Source organism: Eubalaena glacialis, chromosome 16 (genome assembly GCF_028564815.1).
Source record: "Eubalaena glacialis isolate mEubGla1 chromosome 16, mEubGla1.1.hap2.+ XY, whole genome shotgun sequence".
NCBI classification, from domain to species: Eukaryota; Metazoa; Chordata; class Mammalia; order Artiodactyla; family Balaenidae; genus Eubalaena; species Eubalaena glacialis.
This window is the reverse complement of record NC_083731.1, coordinates 31,375,559-31,393,883: the sequence shown is the minus strand read 5'-3', so window position 1 is coordinate 31,393,883 and position 18,325 is coordinate 31,375,559. Positions and strand designations below refer to the sequence as shown.

The 18,325-nt window shown below is 37.2% G+C and overlaps 1 protein-coding gene across 6 annotated transcripts in view; it reads right to left on the bottom strand.

The window, feature by feature from the left end:
* Positions 1-18,325, bottom strand: part of TBC1D4 (TBC1 domain family member 4) — a 237,955-nt gene that overhangs the window by 39,620 nt on the left and 180,010 nt on the right. For 5 of the 6 annotated variants that reach the window (XM_061171195.1, XM_061171192.1, XM_061171193.1 and 2 more), the window contains 3 exons: positions 13,457-13,576; positions 6,533-6,607; positions 5,020-5,246 (listed from right to left, as the gene is read on the bottom strand). In XM_061171195.1, coding sequence (XP_061027178.1) covers positions 5,020-5,246; positions 6,533-6,607; positions 13,457-13,576 — 422 coding nt within the window. Of the gene's footprint in view, positions 1-2,978; positions 3,144-5,019; positions 5,247-6,532; positions 6,608-13,456; positions 13,577-18,325 lie in introns of all 6 variants that reach the window. The other variant, XM_061171197.1, reaches the window with a different exon arrangement.

Sequence of the window (18,325 nt, the reverse complement as noted above, 5' to 3'; positions counted from 1 at the left end):
GTAATAATGAGAGATGTAGAGTTCAGAAATTACTGACATAAAACCACACTCTTGAATATCCTCATTCTTAGGAAATTCACACTAAAGTGTTCAGAGTAAAAGGACATGATATCTGCAACCTACTCACAAATGGCTTAGAATAAAAAAATATATGCATATATATATATGTATGTATGTACATATACATGTAAACAGGCAGACTGATAAAGCAAATGTTAAAAATTGATGAATCTGGATAAAGAGTTAGCAGTTCTCCATAATATTTTTGCAACTTTCCTGTAAATTTGGAATCATTTCACAATACCAATTTTTTAAAAACTCTCTCCAAGATTCTAACCAGTAAATTTATGTCTAAGTGACTTACTAATTGAAATAAACCTATTAAGAGTGAATTTTGTCCAATAATTTTACTACTGTGTAGACAGTCATCAATAATGCATGGGTATGTACCACTATAGACATGTATAATAATATCCAGGGAGAGTACACTTTAAAAGCCAAAGGACTAGAAATAACCCACATGTCAACTTGCAAATGAATGCACTGTGATATAGTAAATGAAATACTATCCAGCAATAAAAATGAATGAACTGAAGTGCACATAAAAATAGGAATGAATCTCATAAACTAACTTAAGTGAAGGAAGCCAGATATAAAAGAATTTATGCTGTATCATTCCATTTATAGAAAGTTCAAAACCAGGCAAAACTAAAGTATGGTATTTGAGGTCAGGATGTGGGGTAGAGATTGGGTGGGAAAATGTGAGGAGCTGCAGGTGTGCTGGTAGCATTCCATTTATTGACTGGGTCGGGGTGATGTGGGATGTTCACTCTGTGATAATCCATGGAGCTGGATGCTTACGATTAGCGTACTTTTTTTTTTTCCGGTACAGTTTTTAGGGATTAGCGTACTTTTTAACGAAAAATGTTAAGTGTCTTTTTGGCTTATTGATTCTATGCTGTCAAATTACAAAACAGCGTACAAAGAGTAAACAAAAACATGCCAAAAAGTGCTCTCTGATTTTTAGAACTTCTCAGAGCCAAGAGAACACTACAAAGTACAGAAAATACGATGATTTTTAATGATCCTATAAATTTAAAAGTTCTCCACATGTTTAAATATAGCATTTCAAATAAGATCACTGCGAAGAAGTGAATTTTTTTCAATACAAAACTAAATATTTGCCCTCTGACTTCAATACCCTCCTATTAGAATGAGGTACAGAAGGCTAAGGGAAGCTAGGCACAAGAATGATACATACATCTAGGCAGAAACTACCGAAGATGAACATATATCCATACATTAAAAACTATGAATAATCTTTTTTTTAAAAGTCACTGCTTTTGTACTCTATAACCTATTCACAGCTAGTCTTTGACCTTCTTATGGCCGTTCCTAATTGTCACCTTAGGCATGGTTCTATTTCTGGAAGGAAACAGGGATTCTCCAGATGCTCACTTTAACATAACAACAGGAAACTGCAAATGGGTGTCATTGAAAGCACTGTATTCTTAATAAGTAGTACTATGGAGATGAGGCAAACTGACATTTTTATATGTGTACATCCTCAGTTCTCTAAATTCATTGCATATTCCATATACATTATGCTATTTTTATGGCTATCTTCCTTTAAATCTTCTCCCATAAGGTTGTCGCTGAAAAACTCTTTAAAATCAATTCTTCATCACCTTTCTTCACTAGCAATTCAATGTTTCAACATAACTTTGTACTAATTCAGAGGAAGGTTCAGATTCAAAATTTCATTAATCCAATATTAATCATCTTTCTTGGGATGAAAAAAATGGACACACATGGACAACAGATATTCAGGGATAATTCAAGGGTTATTCTAATTTAACTAGTTACTGTGGGTTACCTAATTATATGCTAACTTTCTGGATTCCCTAAATCTAAAAGAAAGGAGGCCAAAGAATACCCAAGAAGATTTTAGTGGCACACAGGCTAGGTGATAGCATGTATTCCTCTCCCTGACTGCAAAAATTGCCAATTATCGAACAATAGAAACAACCCAAATATCCATCAGCAAGAGAGTGGATAAATTCTGCTGTATTGAATAGAATACTATACAGCAATAAAAATGAATGGCTCAAGCTACACATAAAAATAGGAATGACTCTCAGAAGCTTCTAAGCCAACAACAACCCCTTGAGAAGAATTCCCAAGTTAATCCACCACTTTCCAAAAGCTAGAATATCCCACTGAGAATTTGCATGATCAGTAAGATTTCATAATTTCAAAAAATTTTACAGGCAATTCTTAAAAAATCACTATATTTAATTTTGTGTAGCTATAAGAGCAAGGAATAAGATTGAACAGGCTACACGTTTTCAATACTGGGGACAAAAAACAAAGCAAAATCGAATGTCTACAAGATTCAAGAGCTCCCTCATGTTGTCTGAAAGAGTTGCTATCGACATGATCCTCTACCCGTTATGTGACTTATACTGAGATTCAGAAAAGAAGGTCTATGTCATTGAAAAAATCAGAGAAACGCCTAGGAAATATTCTATATACTTAAAAATAAAGATATATCATATCCATTACTTTAGTATAGCTGTTTAAATCAGTGGCTTTTGGGTTCCATAAGGTATGTCCAGAGAAGCAAAGAAAAAAAGGCATGATCAGGGGAGGTTTGCTTAGTATGTGTTAGCACCAGGTCTTGCCCCAAACAAAACAAGGCTTAGACTCTGGGGCCGAAGGCAAAGAAACACACAAATAGGACAAAAAATATAATCCCTAAAGTAAGATAATCATGTCATCAAAAAGCTTTGAAACACTGGTTTTAAAAGTTTTCTTCAAATTAATTGGAAATGAAACCAATATATTAGAAACAGGTTAGAACAAGCACAGCATACGGATGCATTCATGTCACTCTAAAGTTAATTAGCCACTTCTTAGTAACATATCAGTATATCACTGCAGAAAACGTTGCTTTGCAAACAGGACACTGATCTCACCTGATTTCATTTTCATACTGTGGGGACAGTCTACCTGAATTCTGGTAAAAGCTTTTCAGGAAAGAGGGGGCAGTGAAGGAAGGGGCAGAGAAGGAAGTGTGAAGACTTGGAAGACTGGAGGAAGAATTACTCTCCTCGTGCATGCGCCGAACTGATGCAAGGATGCTGGGTACAGAAAATACAGCAAATTCGTCTTAATTTACATTTTGGCACAATCTTCATTCACTATGAGATAGCATATACACAGGTTCTCGCTATTAATGTAATCAGGGTTGAATTTATATGGAAAAAAACTTATATGCATGCAGTTCTCTATTAGATGACTATGACCTAGTTCATTGTTCACAAACTGAATTCTTCATCTATGCATCAGGGCTGAATTTATATGGAAAAAAACTTATATGCATGCAGTTCTCTATTAGATGACTATGACCTAGTTCATTGTTCACAAACTGAATTCCTCATCTATGCAGCGTTTCTAAGCGTATGTGTTTGTCTCTAAAAAGCTCTTAACAATTTTAGGACAAAAAGTGTTTGTTTTGACATGCAAAAGATACTTCAAGGGGAAAAAGTAGGAAAGCACAAATAATTACAGGAAACAAGTTCCAGAAGGAAAAACTGATTATCAGTAGTTCAAAGACTTAATTATTTTAAAGATATAAACCCTTCTAAAAATTTAAGAACAACATGTTTGGTTGTTGGAAGTCATCATAATACCTTTGGCTTAACAAACGTTAATGTCCATGTTCTTTTCTTGCAGCCTGTGGCATTGTGCAGCCATGGTTTTATCTGAATCCCTAAATCTCCTACAAAGTTTTTTTTCCAGAAGATTCTTTTCATAGCAAGTTTTTACCATGATATAAATAGCATCTTTTCATATTGACAGAAATTCTTTGAGCATATACATTATGAAATGTGGAAAACATAAGGAAAAACAGACATCGTTAATAGTTTAAAATAATTAATGTTTTAAATTTTTGAAAATAATTTTTCCTGGAAAAAGAGACTTAATGTTTTGGGTAAATATAAATGATCATTAAAATTTTTCATATATACATGAATACTTAATCCTTTTTCATAAAAGAAAATCTGAGGATAATTAGTTCTATTAATTTATTTTTATATATCCTAAATATTTTATTTTTTAATATCAAATTATTCAAAAAACAACAATCAGCATTCAATTGCATCCTTAAAAGAAAAGCTGGTAAATTTGATAACAACTAATATAAAAATTAACCTTCTTTTTACTTAGAGTTCTGTTGGGTTTTTTTTTCCTCTCTAACTGGAACCCCTATCAGACCGTTTCCTGAAACCAAACTCATAGGTAACGAAGAAAAACAAAATTAGTTCTAGGATATAAATTCTGATTTGTACTACACGGTAAGAAGTATAATCATTCTACAATTCCAAATTTACCCCCTTTATTATCTCTTACCAAATGCCAAATGATTTTGTTAAATATTTTTTAAATACTATGCAAGATAGTTTCTAATGGATACTTCCTGTCAATTATGGTATATGTATTCTTCTTTGTAAACATCACTTTATTCTAGATAAAATTTTTAACAATTTTCACATTTGGCTTTAATTTATTATGAAATAAAATACAGCCAATTTTTATCTCATGTATAAAGGTAATGTAGGAGATTTTTTTAACCCTTGTGCTTACAGGAAGTCCTGCTATGTTATTTGCAAATTTGCTGACTGTTTCATGAAAGCCATCATCAAAGAGACACTGAGGAACATGCGCTGTCAGAAGCTTTTTCAGACAAAACAACTGCCTGATATCTTGTTTTCTCCATTTTTCTGGGAAAACAAAAAATATTTCCATCCAAAATGCTTTAACTCTTCTCTTGCGGGGTGCCTTAAAGCTTGCCTGTTTCCCTTAGTAACGAAGGTTTTTATCATTCAATTTATTTTTCTGAAAACTAAATGTTGGCTACAGCATGAAGTCACAAATAACTCTTGACACCACGGTGGTCAGAAGAGAGTGACAGGAGAATTCTGTTCCAGCTTCTGGAGAGAGGTTTGGACTCACCTGCACTGTTCGCTGGAGCTCTGCCTCAGAAGAGGGGAGCGAAGCCCGTGAGCCTTCCCATCCTGTAAATTCAGCTTTCTCTTCGTGCTGGAAGGTGGGTGGCTGAACGTGTGGGCCCGTCTTCGAAACTGCGGGGAGTCGGAATCCTCTTCAGGGAACGCCTGCCAAGCTGAGGACAGTGGGGAAGCTGGTGGGGTCCCTGGCGGGGAGTCTCCTGGGGAGCAGTCCTGAAATGCAAGAAGTCAGGCCTTTCCTTCCTACACCGATCATGGCAGACCTGCTCAGAAGCAGAGCTTGACAGTGACAGGGTGCCTCTTCTTCCTCCTGAGTCATGACAAACTGTTGTAGCTTTTTTTTGTTTTTTGTTTTTTTTTTACTCAACCCATGCTGAAGGCTGATCACTATCACCACAACCCATTTCTTCTGATAAGCAGCTGTAAGACAGCATCCGTAAAGGTAGGCCAGAAAGTGAAAGGGATGATTCTTTCCCCTAACCCTTTGTGGTAAAATGCTCTGCAGCTACTGTACTGTTCTCACTGTTGCCAGAAAGATGAAAAGAGATCCTGACCGAAAGAGGGTGGAGGTCTGTATTTACGTATCTACTGATTTCCGTGACATATCGGTTGCATGTTTCCTGTACTGTCAAAACAATATCACAATGCTTAAGTGTCCAAGTCTCGTGGCAAAGATTTCAGGAAAATAAAATAAAGCCTGTTAAGTATCTTCCCTCACCATGGATGCTTCTATCTAACTACGTGTTCCCTGAGGTAAAAATTTTTTAAAAGACATGAAAAACAGGAAATGAATGAAAAGTGAGCTATGCCGGAATGCCTCTCATATTGCATGGGTAGACATCATAAATCTTTCCATTTAGACAAGTATGCTGTTTGAAATGCTTAGCCTGATAAACTTTGGTTAGGGCTAATCGACTCATAACTGGACTAAGTCCTCAATTCTACCAACAGAAAGTTTAGTGAACATATTTTAATATTTTTCCATTAAAAAAAATAGGTTGCATTTGCCTCAGGTTACATGTTACAGGAAACAGGAAACCAAACCTACTGAGAATTGTCTATGAGATAAAGAAGAGCCTAACGTTGCAGTTAAAAGGGTTAAATATGGGGGAGGGGGAAGTAATATGAGGAGAGAACAAAAGATAAAAAGATCACTGTATAAGTGCAATAATCATATGGCTCCTTTTTCTATGGCCTTGGATCAACAGTTGCTCAAATATTGTCCCCCAAAGTATCCTATCTCCAAACAGTAAAACGCCTGACAGAGCAGAGTTAGACAGCAAGGGATGTGTTCTGTCCCAGAAAGAGAAAGCCTCAGTTGAATAAAGAGCAACATGCTAATAGCCAGAATCTTCTTTAAAATAATAAAGGCTCAAATAGTTATTTTTTAGAAGTCATAAAGAGCTCATAACAAAATAACTAAGCACGCATATTATCATATTAGTGTTGGTTTTTACCAAGTTGCAATAGTAGGAAAAAAGGGAGCTCTGCTAAGATACCTTCTCTGAAGCAACACTGTTGGATCGTTCAAAGCTGTCCACACTTCCAAGCCGACCTCTCATTCTGTTAGCTCCCTGAGTGAAGAGAATAAAATTAACTCGTTCATAGGGTTTGAATTTTTACTTTAAAACTATAAAAGGCAGTTGCCTCTTTATGTTAGCATTACATTGATCCTTTTGGGGTTCACTCAAATTTGTTGGCAGTATTAACAGCCATTCCAGCATGGCAAAGAGAACTATCCGCAATCTACTTCCATTACTTCTAAATCAGCCATTAGATAACCAGATATTCAGACCAAGCTTACTGAAGTGACTTTGGTTACAAAGTCAAACATTATTTACCCATAACATCAGTGAGAGTCCCATGAACTTGGTGTCACATACAGATAAACACCCATGTGGAAAGTACAGCACAACAAACCACAACAGTTATAAAGAAAATGGTTTAATACATACAACCTCCCTACAACCTAGATCATAATTTACATTATAGGATTATAATAAACACAGGTTAAAAAAAGAAAACTGCATCCTAAAATGTATGGATTTAGCTTCATTCATTATTCCGTAATGCAAAACTACCTCAATAAAGTCTCTCTAGAAGACTAGATAAAAGTCTGCTTCAATATTGGTGAATTGGTTCTCGATTTTCTTTTCACACAGTTCTTTGGTGATGATCTAAGAAACGAACCAAAGGGATCATCTCATCTATTTCTCTCTACACTTCATGTAGGAAGAAACTGGAGCCAAGTATTGAAGGAAAGAAGATGGAAAGGCTGGCTAGGAACCATATCACATAGAAGGTCTTAAGAGACAAAATACAGACTAAGATGTTCTGCCTAACTCTAAAACACATGGGAAAGTTCTAAAAAGAATAACTAAAAATACGTCAAGTCAGTGTGACAGTGACTCTCCACAATGAAAAATGCACAATATTTCTATAGCACTTTACAATTTTAAAGTGTGTCTCCAAACATTTCTTGGGTTTAATTGGAGGGGGGGTTAAGTTTCATTTTAATTTTTAATCAAAGTGATACCTACACAAAGTTGCAAAAGTCAAACTGTGCTACCAAACTTATGATGTTAAGTGGCAATCACCAGCCCCCTCCTTCACATGCTGAATCCCATTCCCCAAAAGCAAACACCTGAAATTACTTATATCAATGCTTCTGTTATTCAGCTTACAATCCTATTCCTTAATCTTTCCATTTTAGGCAATATCCATTGACTTCCTACTCTGGAAGATGAGAGTTTAGGATTCTTACTTCATTTTCCATCCCCATACACACTTCTCTCTTCCCCTCTTCTCTCAGTAGAGTTATATCACGTGTCAGTTAAACCAATATTTTGTGCTTAGATTTTTACGACCTTGTAAATACTGTTTGCACCTGAGCTACATATTTTACTACTAATACAACTCACATCTTGTACAATTTGTTCTTCATGGAGTTAACAACTACCTCAGTAATCACCAGTTTATTACTACTAATTTATTTATCATTAATCTATTCCCAATAAATCTCAATATGGTCAAACATTACATAATCCATTAATTACATATATTTTTCTTTGAGCTACCCATTTTGGAGATCTCTGTCTTCCTGCCCCAGTTTGGACTGGTAGCAATTTAGGTTTGCTGAATAGATGTTTCCAGTATTATCCTTCACCATCAACCTAGAAGTTTCCTTTGATGCTATTCTATGTTGGAATTTCTGCTTCCTTGAGCCCATGTCTTCCTCTTTTTTAGTTTACTTCCTCATTTTGGTGGAACATATACTCCAGGTGCTTTCTGAGAACAGGAGACTGGGAAGTAAATTTTTTTTTAATTTACATGTCTGTAAGTGTCTTTGTTCTATGCTTATATTTTATTAATAGTTAGGCTGAATATACAATTCTGCCTGGAAACGTGCCTTCAGAATATGTAAACATTGCTCAACTGTCTTTCGGTGCAGAAGTCTAATGTCATTGTGATTCTTGAGCTGTGTGTGTGCCCTGCTATTTCTCTCTGGAGCAGAATCTAAGTTTACCCTGGGGCATTCTGAAATTTCCCAATGAAGTGCCTTGGCATGGCTTTCTTCAGTCTTTCTATTGTGCATCTTCTGAGCCCATTACATTTTGAAACATGTCCATCAGCTCTAAGAAAACCTTTAAATGATTTCTTTGAAAATTTCTGCATGCATTTCTTTCTGGAACGCCTACCATTTGGCTTTTGGATCTCCAGATAACTTTTAACCTCGTTCTCTTATTTTCTATTTCTTTGTCATTTTGCTTTACTTTCCGGAAGTTTTTTTTCAACACTAGTTTCCTAGCCTTCTACTGAATTTTTCTTTTTATGTCCACTATCAGAAAGTTGTAAGAGTTCTTTCCTGTTCTCCATGGACTCTTTTATATTTATGGTATCCTACCTTGTTTCATAGAAGCAATATTTATTCTTATCTATGTATATCAATTATAGTTTTCTATTTCTGGTGGCTCCCTAAATAACAACTATATCAATCATAAAACTAACAGCTGCATCTATATTACTGAATGCTTACCACGTGCCAGGTACTATGTTAAATATTTTACCATGCATTACCCCCTTCATTCCCACAACAATTCTAATGAAGCTGGTATAGTTTTTTGGCTCAACTTTACAGATAAGGAGACTGAAGTTCTTACAGATTAGGTTGCCAGTGTTTACACAGTTAAAGGACAGAGCAGCAATTTGAATTCAGGGAGTACAACTTTAAAGTGAGGTTCTTGAGCTCTTACTCAATACTACCTCCTGAAGATAGAGCTTTGTGAAAAGTAGAATTACAAATAAAACCAATTAACCTATATTGGTTAAGGGTTATTTTGCAAATGTCCCAGAACTTGATGAAGGCTCTTTCAGTTCTTCAGTTCTATACTATAACATGACATACTTCCAGTAATAAACTATACATTTAGCTGATAAATTATTGGGTTCATGTGTGTGGAAAAGAAAAATGGGCCATGTTGCTTTCTGCTATTTTTTTAGCTGCTACTTACATGCCAACCTGCCTGTTTATCTCAAACAGGTTATTTGGTCACAATAGAGAAAGTAGTCAGATGGATATCAAACAATTTCCATCATTAGAAAAACACTTAAATGACACATATTACTCATAGGAGTGTTTTATCCATGAGTTTTTATTACACACAAAGAAAAATAAACTTACTTTAAAATTATACTCTACCACAATCATTAATTCACACATTTCAACAAGTGAGGACAATGGCTATTACTCTGAAGAGAAAGTGAAATGAGGACTTACTTTTTTTTTTATATAAATTTATTTATTTTTGGCTGTGCTGGGTCTTCGTGGCTGTGCGCAGGCTTTCTCTAGTTGTGGTGAGTGGGGGCTACTCTTCATTAGGGTGGGTGGGCTTCTCACTGAGGTGGCTTCTCTTGTTGCAGAGCACAGGCGCTAGGTGCACGGGCTTAAGTAGTTGTGTCACCGGGCTCAGTAGTTGTGGCTCGAGGGCTCTAGAGCGCAGGCTCAGTAGTTGTGGCGCACAGGCTTAGTTGCTCCGCGGCATGTGGGATCTTCCCGGACCAGGGCTCGAACCCGTGTCTCCTGCATTGGCAGGCAGATTCTTAATCACTGCACCACCAGGGAAGTCCCTTGAGGACTGTTTTCTAATGACTTACACTTTATATTAGTGAATATTTCTCTTTTAGAACTATAAACATATATTAATAAATATATTAGGAAATGTTCCTCTTTTGGAAAACTTCAATTTAAGAAAAAGCAACAGGGACTTCCCTGGTGGTGCAGTGGCTAAGAATCCACCTGCAAATGCAGGGGACACGGGTTCGAGCCCTGGTCTGGGAAGATCCCACATGCTGCAGAGCAACTAAGCCCATGCACCACAACTACTGAGCCTATGGGCCATGTCTACTGAAGCCCGCATGCCTAGAGCCCGTGCTCCGCGATGAGAAGCGTGCACACAGTAGCAAAGAGTAGCCCCCGCTCACCACAACTGGAGAAAGCCCGCGCACAGCAACGAAGACCCAACGCAGCCAAAATAAATAAATAAATAAATTTAAAAAAGAAAAAGAAAAAGCAACAGACAACCAGAATACAAGACTCTGTCTTTTCACCTTTGAGCAGATAGCTTTTTCAGTTTTACTATATTATGATTTGGTAATGCATGTGTCAAGCCTTTTGCCTTGGACCCACTTTTTAATTGCTAGTGAGCTGAGCTTTAAAGCATTTTAAAAATGTATCCTATTTCATAAACAACTATAGTTAGTTAAATAAAATATTCTGACTTTTAAAAATAGCAGCAATTATGAGCCAAACTATGACTGGAGTGTCAATTTTCTCCTATGTCACTCAGAGAGAAAAAAATAAACTGACAAGTTTCAGAAGTCCGCAAAAACCCTTTACTATGTAACCTTTGATACAACATGGGTAGCTGCCAACCTTCTCAAGAAGTCCATTCTGCTGCATATGGTACAAGTAAGACCTTGTTAGGTCACATAATTTATGGTACTTGCCAGCACTGTGGGACACAAAAGCTACAGTATCCACCTTGACCAAAACAGATTGGCAGTGCCCTTGCTGAAAAGTCATTACAGCCATACAAAGCTATGTAAGCAGTACTTCAAAGTCAGCCGTGCAAGTACTGTGCCGAATGCCAAGGTACTCAGTGGGATAAAGAGCGTCACACTCTAAATACCCTTGTGTCCTTTTATAAATGACAGAGGTTTCAGAGCTTACCACTGCTGTATGTACCAGCTCATATCTACAGTGTGATATTTTCCTAACATACTGACATTTCACCCTCACGGTAATATGACCTAAGCAGGTATGAGTATGCCCGTTTCACAAGTGGGGAAACAATGGCTTAGAAAAGGTAAATAATTTCTCCAAGATCATAAATATAAAACCTGCTAGGGCCAGATCTGGAATTCGGATCCTCTGACCACCTACGTAAACGATCTTTCTACTTAAATTCTCACTGAACAGCATAGGAGAGAGGGAGAAAAGGAGGGAGGGAAGGAATGAGAGAGAAAGAAAGAACATAACTGATTTATAAATTTTGAAGATGAGGCAGGAAAAGTTTATGAAAAGTTGCATTAACACACTTCCGACAAATATTCTAGAGGCTCTTTTCCTAAATTCTGTTTTCTGCTAATAAAATAATAGCATTGTCAAATGACCATGCTTGCTGCAAGGCTTTTGTTAGAATTAGAAGAATCTCAATCATTAACAGAAATTACCCATAAAAGTATTTTGAGTTCTAGCAAAGAAATAAAAATAAGAACACCAGACATCACAAGTCACTGTGTCCCAATGTACTATTGCACTTGACTTTCTTGCTTTTAACACTTTTGAAGATAACACGTAGTTATTTTGTAGACTGTATCTCAATGTGGGTTTGTTGACGTTTCCTCACGATTAGATTCAGGTACTGCCCCTTTGGCAGGAATACCACAGAAGTGCCACTGTGTTCTTTGTATCAGTGGCACAGGATTTCAATTTGTCCCATTGCTAAAGATGTTCAATTTGATCATTTGATTAAGGTGGTGCCTGCCAGCTTTTTCCATTGTAAAGTTACTATTTTCCCCTTTGTAATTAATAGGTATTAATTCTACCCAGTAAATATCCTGATCATGATCAAATTTCCAATGTATTAATTTATTTTTCATATCAGAATAGACTTATAGTTTCCTATCTTATACAACAAGTCACTCTCTGTTGCTATAATTTATTTTGATACTCATTGTCTCAGATGTCACCAGTGGAAGCCCTTCAAGGTTTTTATGTCTTTGTGACATCCTGTTACCTTTCTTTGAGTACTTCCTCACTATCTAGAACACCACGATGCTCTGGACTTACCTTGTACTTTCCCTGTAGTCCTGGAACTAGCCATTTCTCCCAGGATCATGGTTCCTTCTTAAAGAATGATATATAGAAACCAAAATCTGAGTGCCAGACCTAAAATCTGGGTCATCGAACCAGGGTTAATTTATGATCTGGCATGTATAGAAAAGCTGTTCCCAGTTCCTATCAGTGGACAAAGTCAGGGACCGTATGTACACATTTACTGACACACGTATATATTAATACATATACATTACATAGAAAATATGTAGTTCTATTGCTCAAAACAGAAAACCAAGATTCCATACTGCTACCTCTGAGTTGAATCCAACAACACAGAACTCATTCTAATTAATTTCCTCCCCTTTCAAATTTGTAATTCCCTTCTCCCAGAATCCCCCTATCCTTAAACATTTACATATTTGATCAGTTCCCTGTGTGTAACCAATCTCCACAATTGACACCTCACACCCTCCTCACCGCACTCTGGTGTCCACATGCTGCACTGGGTCACCCCCATACAGAGCACCCATACAGGCTCTGTCCCCCTGTGCTGAGCCACTGTGGCTTCCCTGACTTATAGACCCGAGACATCCACATTGCTGTGTCTCGTCTAATAGCATTGGGAGTGAATTGTTCAGGAAGAGGAAAATGAAGAGGAAGAGAAATAATTTTGCTTATTTTTAAACAGAATATATAAATTCACTGAATGGAATACACGCATTTCTGTTAACTTATACTTACGATTTTCAGCATTCCCTATCAGTTCCTAGGAATAAGTGAAAGAAGGGCTTCTTTATAACTTTATGTGGCAAATGATAAGAAGTTCTTAAAGGACTGGCCATCAATATCCTATTTCCCCTTTTCTATACATATATCTCAACTGCTCAGATTCAGATATCAGAGGCACCAGAATAAATCTAGATCTGAAAATGAGACTTTTTTTGAGAGATTATTTTAAATAAGTGTTAACTAACTTAAAGTTATCTTAATTTTTTTTTAAAGGAAATGTTCGGTGAGCCAGTTGAGAATGAAGCAGTTAGAAAACACAGACATAATACCTTAAAGAGCCTCAGTTTAATCTTACCCTTGAGAAGATATTTTCCAGAGAGCTAGTTAAGGATCTCTTAGCTTTATTTTTCAGAATGTCAAGTTTGAACCTTCCACTGCTCGTCGCATTTTCTGGGATTGTACTATTTGAAATAGCCTATGGAAAGAAAAACATACATTTTAGGTTGGAAATACTCAAGGTTAAATGAAGTTTTAAAGACAGGCTTATGGCTAAGCCATTAAAAAGCATGAGAATTCTTCTGTAGCTCTATTAAGAAGTAATAATTTAGGTTCCACATCGTGAACACACAGATTATAAGCAAAAGAGATTAATTTTTAATATTGTAAGTAATAAAAAAGACAGAAATAAGATCTTTCCTATATGTCTTTCCTTTCTGCTAATATATTCCTGCTGCATTTAACAAAAACTAAACTTGAGATGTCCATTTTTACTGCTGTTATTTTGATTAACAACTATAACCATCCCTTTCCAAGTTACATACTTTATATCCAAATTACCAAGGAAAACACAAAAAATTGGTTTCAAAGAACAAAGCATCTTCTAGCAAAGCTGGATTTTGCTAATGCCTTTGTTATAATTCCATTTTCATTTGTGAGTGGGTCATTTATCTTTTCAATCGACAAGTATTCACTGACAGTACTGAACTACATGAGAATCTACAATGTGTCCACTGTATGAAGTTCTCTAAATATTTTATCTTATATAGAGATAAAAAGCTACTATGTATATTACATGGTTCTTAGTGCCAGGAAGCTTCCAAGAGAGAAAACTCATCCTTTGCTTGGAGAGGAAATACGTTCACTCGTAGCAGTGACACAAAGCAATGCATAAGTATCAAATATGGAACCATGAGCTATGGGTCTCAATGGTCAGGAAGAAACGGATACATGGGATTCAGACAGGCAGAAAAAAGGAGGTGAAGACTTTCCCAACACTGGGGATGGTGCTGGCAAAATCATAAAGGCTGGGATGCTCACGGGACAGGGTGTCAGTACAGGTGTTTGACTAAAACAGAGGGAAGTAGTGGAAAGTGGGCAAGTGAAGCTGGAGATAAAACCTTGAATGGTCTTAAGTGCTGGATAATTAGGAAGAATCACTGATCACAATTTACAAGCAGAGGGGCATCACTGTGAAAGTAATGTTTTGGGAAGATTTATGTGAAAGGAGTGTTCAAAAATCACCTAAAGGACTGGGAAATCAGAGACTGGAAGATCAGATTGAAGGCTTCAGGACAGTCTACGCAGGAGGCAATAGAGGTCCATACTGGAGCTGGCTCCACGTGGTCATCTAAGGAGTTACTGATAAAAGAAACATGATCACAATCAAAAAGGAAAGAAAACAATAGATAGAGATGTGGGCTGGACTGGGTTCGGGCTGTGTGTAAGGACTGGGTTGACTCATCATTCTAAGGCTTTGAGATGAATGACACAACGAAAATAGGGAAATCGTATTTGCGCTTAGCACAATGCCTGACACAGCAGCTACTCAGTGAATACCAGGTGAACAAATGGAAGGAAGAAAGGAAAAGAGGGAGCAAGGGAGGGAAAGAGAGAGAGGCAGGGAGGAACTTAAGTATACTGACAGGAAAACATACATAATTTGTTAAAATCTCCTTTGTGATCTTGAGCGCCCTCCGTCATATAGAAAATGCATATCACTCCTCACATACTGCCTTTGGCCTTCTGGTCAACATGAGTATCACCACCAATGACTGATTTAATCAAGTCCGTGAACAGATTTTAGTCTTTATGTTTCTTGACCTTCCTATGTCATTGGACATTGTTGATCTTCTTACTTGAACTCTTCTCCTACCTTGGTCATTCACCATAATAAATCTTTCTACTTCATTATTCCCTTTCAGTCTTTATCACTGGCTCCATTTTAATTCACTCATTGCCTGAAATGCGGGTGCTCCTCAGAACATCCCCCTTTGACTTCAAATCTGTGACAAAGCTCATAGTCTTCCACATTTATAATGTCCGCTCAAATTCTATGAGCACCAAATCCATTCTTCTAATTAAACCTCACACTTCCAAAATTGAATTCTTATTTCTTATTTCCATCTTTCGCCCCACTCTTGCCTTCTTTCTGTATTTCCTAGCTATTACATCTAATTCCTCCAAATCTGAAACCTTGAAGTCTCTCCCAGCAAGCCCCTCTCTCTTCCTAAACATATCTATCCAATCAGTCACTAAGTCCTAAGGATCATGCCTCCCAAATTGCTCTTGACTCAGTCCCTCCCTCACATCTCCAGGGCTTCAGTTTACCCTCTCTCTGAGACAAAATACATCTTTCAAGACAGAATCATTCAATCTATTTATGTCCCAGTGTTATCTCTTGTCTGGTACATACTTATATCTCTGTGCCAATCACACCATATTTCCATATTTTAATTCATTTGATTGCATGTTGGTTTCTCCGTACAGTTAGAGCTGTCATTATTCACCTCCGTTCCCTAGTACACAGTATGCACTTGATAAATGAATCACTTCTCACGTATTCTATTACCAAGGTCTCCTAATTTGAGAATGTGACTTCAGTCCTAACACTGTCAACCCCCTTACCCAACCAGCGACAAATTTGATCCTCTCACGCTCTTACCTGAAGTCCTTTAGTGACAAAGTCTGATCTAGCACTTAAGGCTATTCATCATCCCGCTGCTGCCTAGCCTTAAAGCCTTATTTCCCCAATTCCCATGCAAACCCTAAAAAACCAGTATGTCCTCGGAGGGCCTCCGTGCAGTATGTTCACTCATGGTTACAAAGTTACCACTTAACGTTGCACTCAATGTTCCTTTCTTAAAACACAATTCCTTGGGAATGTAAATTGATACAGCCACTATGGAAAACAGTATGGAGGTTTCTTATAAAACTAAAAATAGAACTACCATACGACCCAGCAATCCCGCTACTGGGCATATACCTGGAGAAAACCATAATTCAAAAACAATCATGTACCACAATGTTCACTGCAGCTCTATTTACAATAGCCAGGACATGGAAGCAACCTAAGTGTCCATCGAAAGATGAATGGATAAAGAAGATGTGGCTCATATATACAATGGAATATTACTCAGCCATAAAAAGAAATGAAATTGAGTTATTTGTAGTGAGGTGGATGGACCTAGAGTCTGTCATACAGAGTGAAGTAAGTCAGAAAGAGAAAAACAAATACCATATGCTAACACACATACATGGAATCTAAAAAAAAAATGGTTCTGAAGAACCTGGGGCAGGACAGGAATAAAGACGCAGACGTAGAGAATGGACTTGAGGACACGGGGGGGGGGGGGGAAGGGTAAGCTGGGACGAAGGGAGAGAGTGGCATGGACATATATACACTACCAAATGTAAAATAGATAGCTAGTGGGAAGCAGCCACATAGCACAGGGAGATGAGTTTGGTGCTTTGTGACCACCTAGAGGGGTGGGATAGGGAGGGTGGGAGGGAGACACAAGAGGGAGGAGATATGGGGATATGTGTATATGTATAGCTGATTTACTTTGTTATAAAGCAGAAACTAACACACCATTGTAAAGCAATTATACTCCAATAAAGATGTTAAAAAAAAACAACACAATTCTTCAATTGTTCTGATTAGAAAACTTTATCTCCCCTAAAACTCCAGCTCCACCCCCCAAAAAAGTCTCTTCCTCTTGAATTCTTTCATTCTATCCTCTATCCTTACTCTTCATTCCAGCTCCAAAGCAAACATGTAGCTACTTCTGTGTTCACTGAACATCCTTTTAAAAAGCCATATTGTTATACATGTACCACAACGTTCATTGCAGCACTATTTACAATAGCCAGGACATGGAAGCAACCTAAGTGTCCATCGACAGATGAATGGATAAAGAAGATGTGGCACATATATACAATGGAATATTACTCAGCCATAAAAAGGAACGAAACTGAGTTATTTGTAGTGAGGTGGATGGACCTAGAGTCTGTCATACAGAGTGAAGTAGGTCAGAAAGAGAAAAACAAATAGTAAGCTAATGCACATATATGGAATCTAAAAAAACAGTACTGATGAACCTAGTGGCAGGGCAGGAATAAAGATGCAGACGTAGAGAATGGACTTGAGGACGCAGCAGGGAAAGGTAAGCTGGGACGAAGTGAGAGAGTAGCATTGACATACATACACTACCAAATGTACAATGGATGGCTAATGGGAAGCTGCTGCATAGCACAGGGAGATCAGCTCAATGCTTTGTGACGACCTAGAGGGGAGTGATGGGGAGGGTGGGAGGGAGGCTCAAGAGGGAAGAGATATGGGGATATATGTATACATATATGATTCACTTTGTTGTACAGCAGAAACTAACACAACACTGTAAAGCAATTACACTCCAATAAAGATATAAAAAAATAAAATAAAATAAAACTAACAGGAATTTTAAAAAGCCATCTTGTTGCCTCTATTATATGTATCTATTTATGTTTGCATTCTCTTTTGGATTATTTTAGTTCTTCTCTGTCGGCTACGTCATTATTCATGTCTTTTTTGTCACCATTATCACATAGCTTGATTCATAGAAGGTCCTCTAGAAGTGCCTGTACAATAAATAATTAAGGAATCACTTATCACACGGTATGTGGTTTGTTCTGAATAGAGTGAGATTAAGACATAACCTGAATTAGTGTTATCAAGTGGTAAATATGTCATGATTTCTTTAGATGTTGCTGCCAGTGGTCTTGCTTTACCTACATGCAGCTGGGAACCCATTCTGAACCACGTGCACAAAAATATCATCCCTTAGTTCGCAGCCAGGGTAGCCGTTTCCATGACATTACTGCTTCTTTGCATGTTTGCTCTTTACCACTCAAGTCTATGTTAGTTTTTAATGAAATAAGATGTTCATATGAATTTGAAATAAAACAA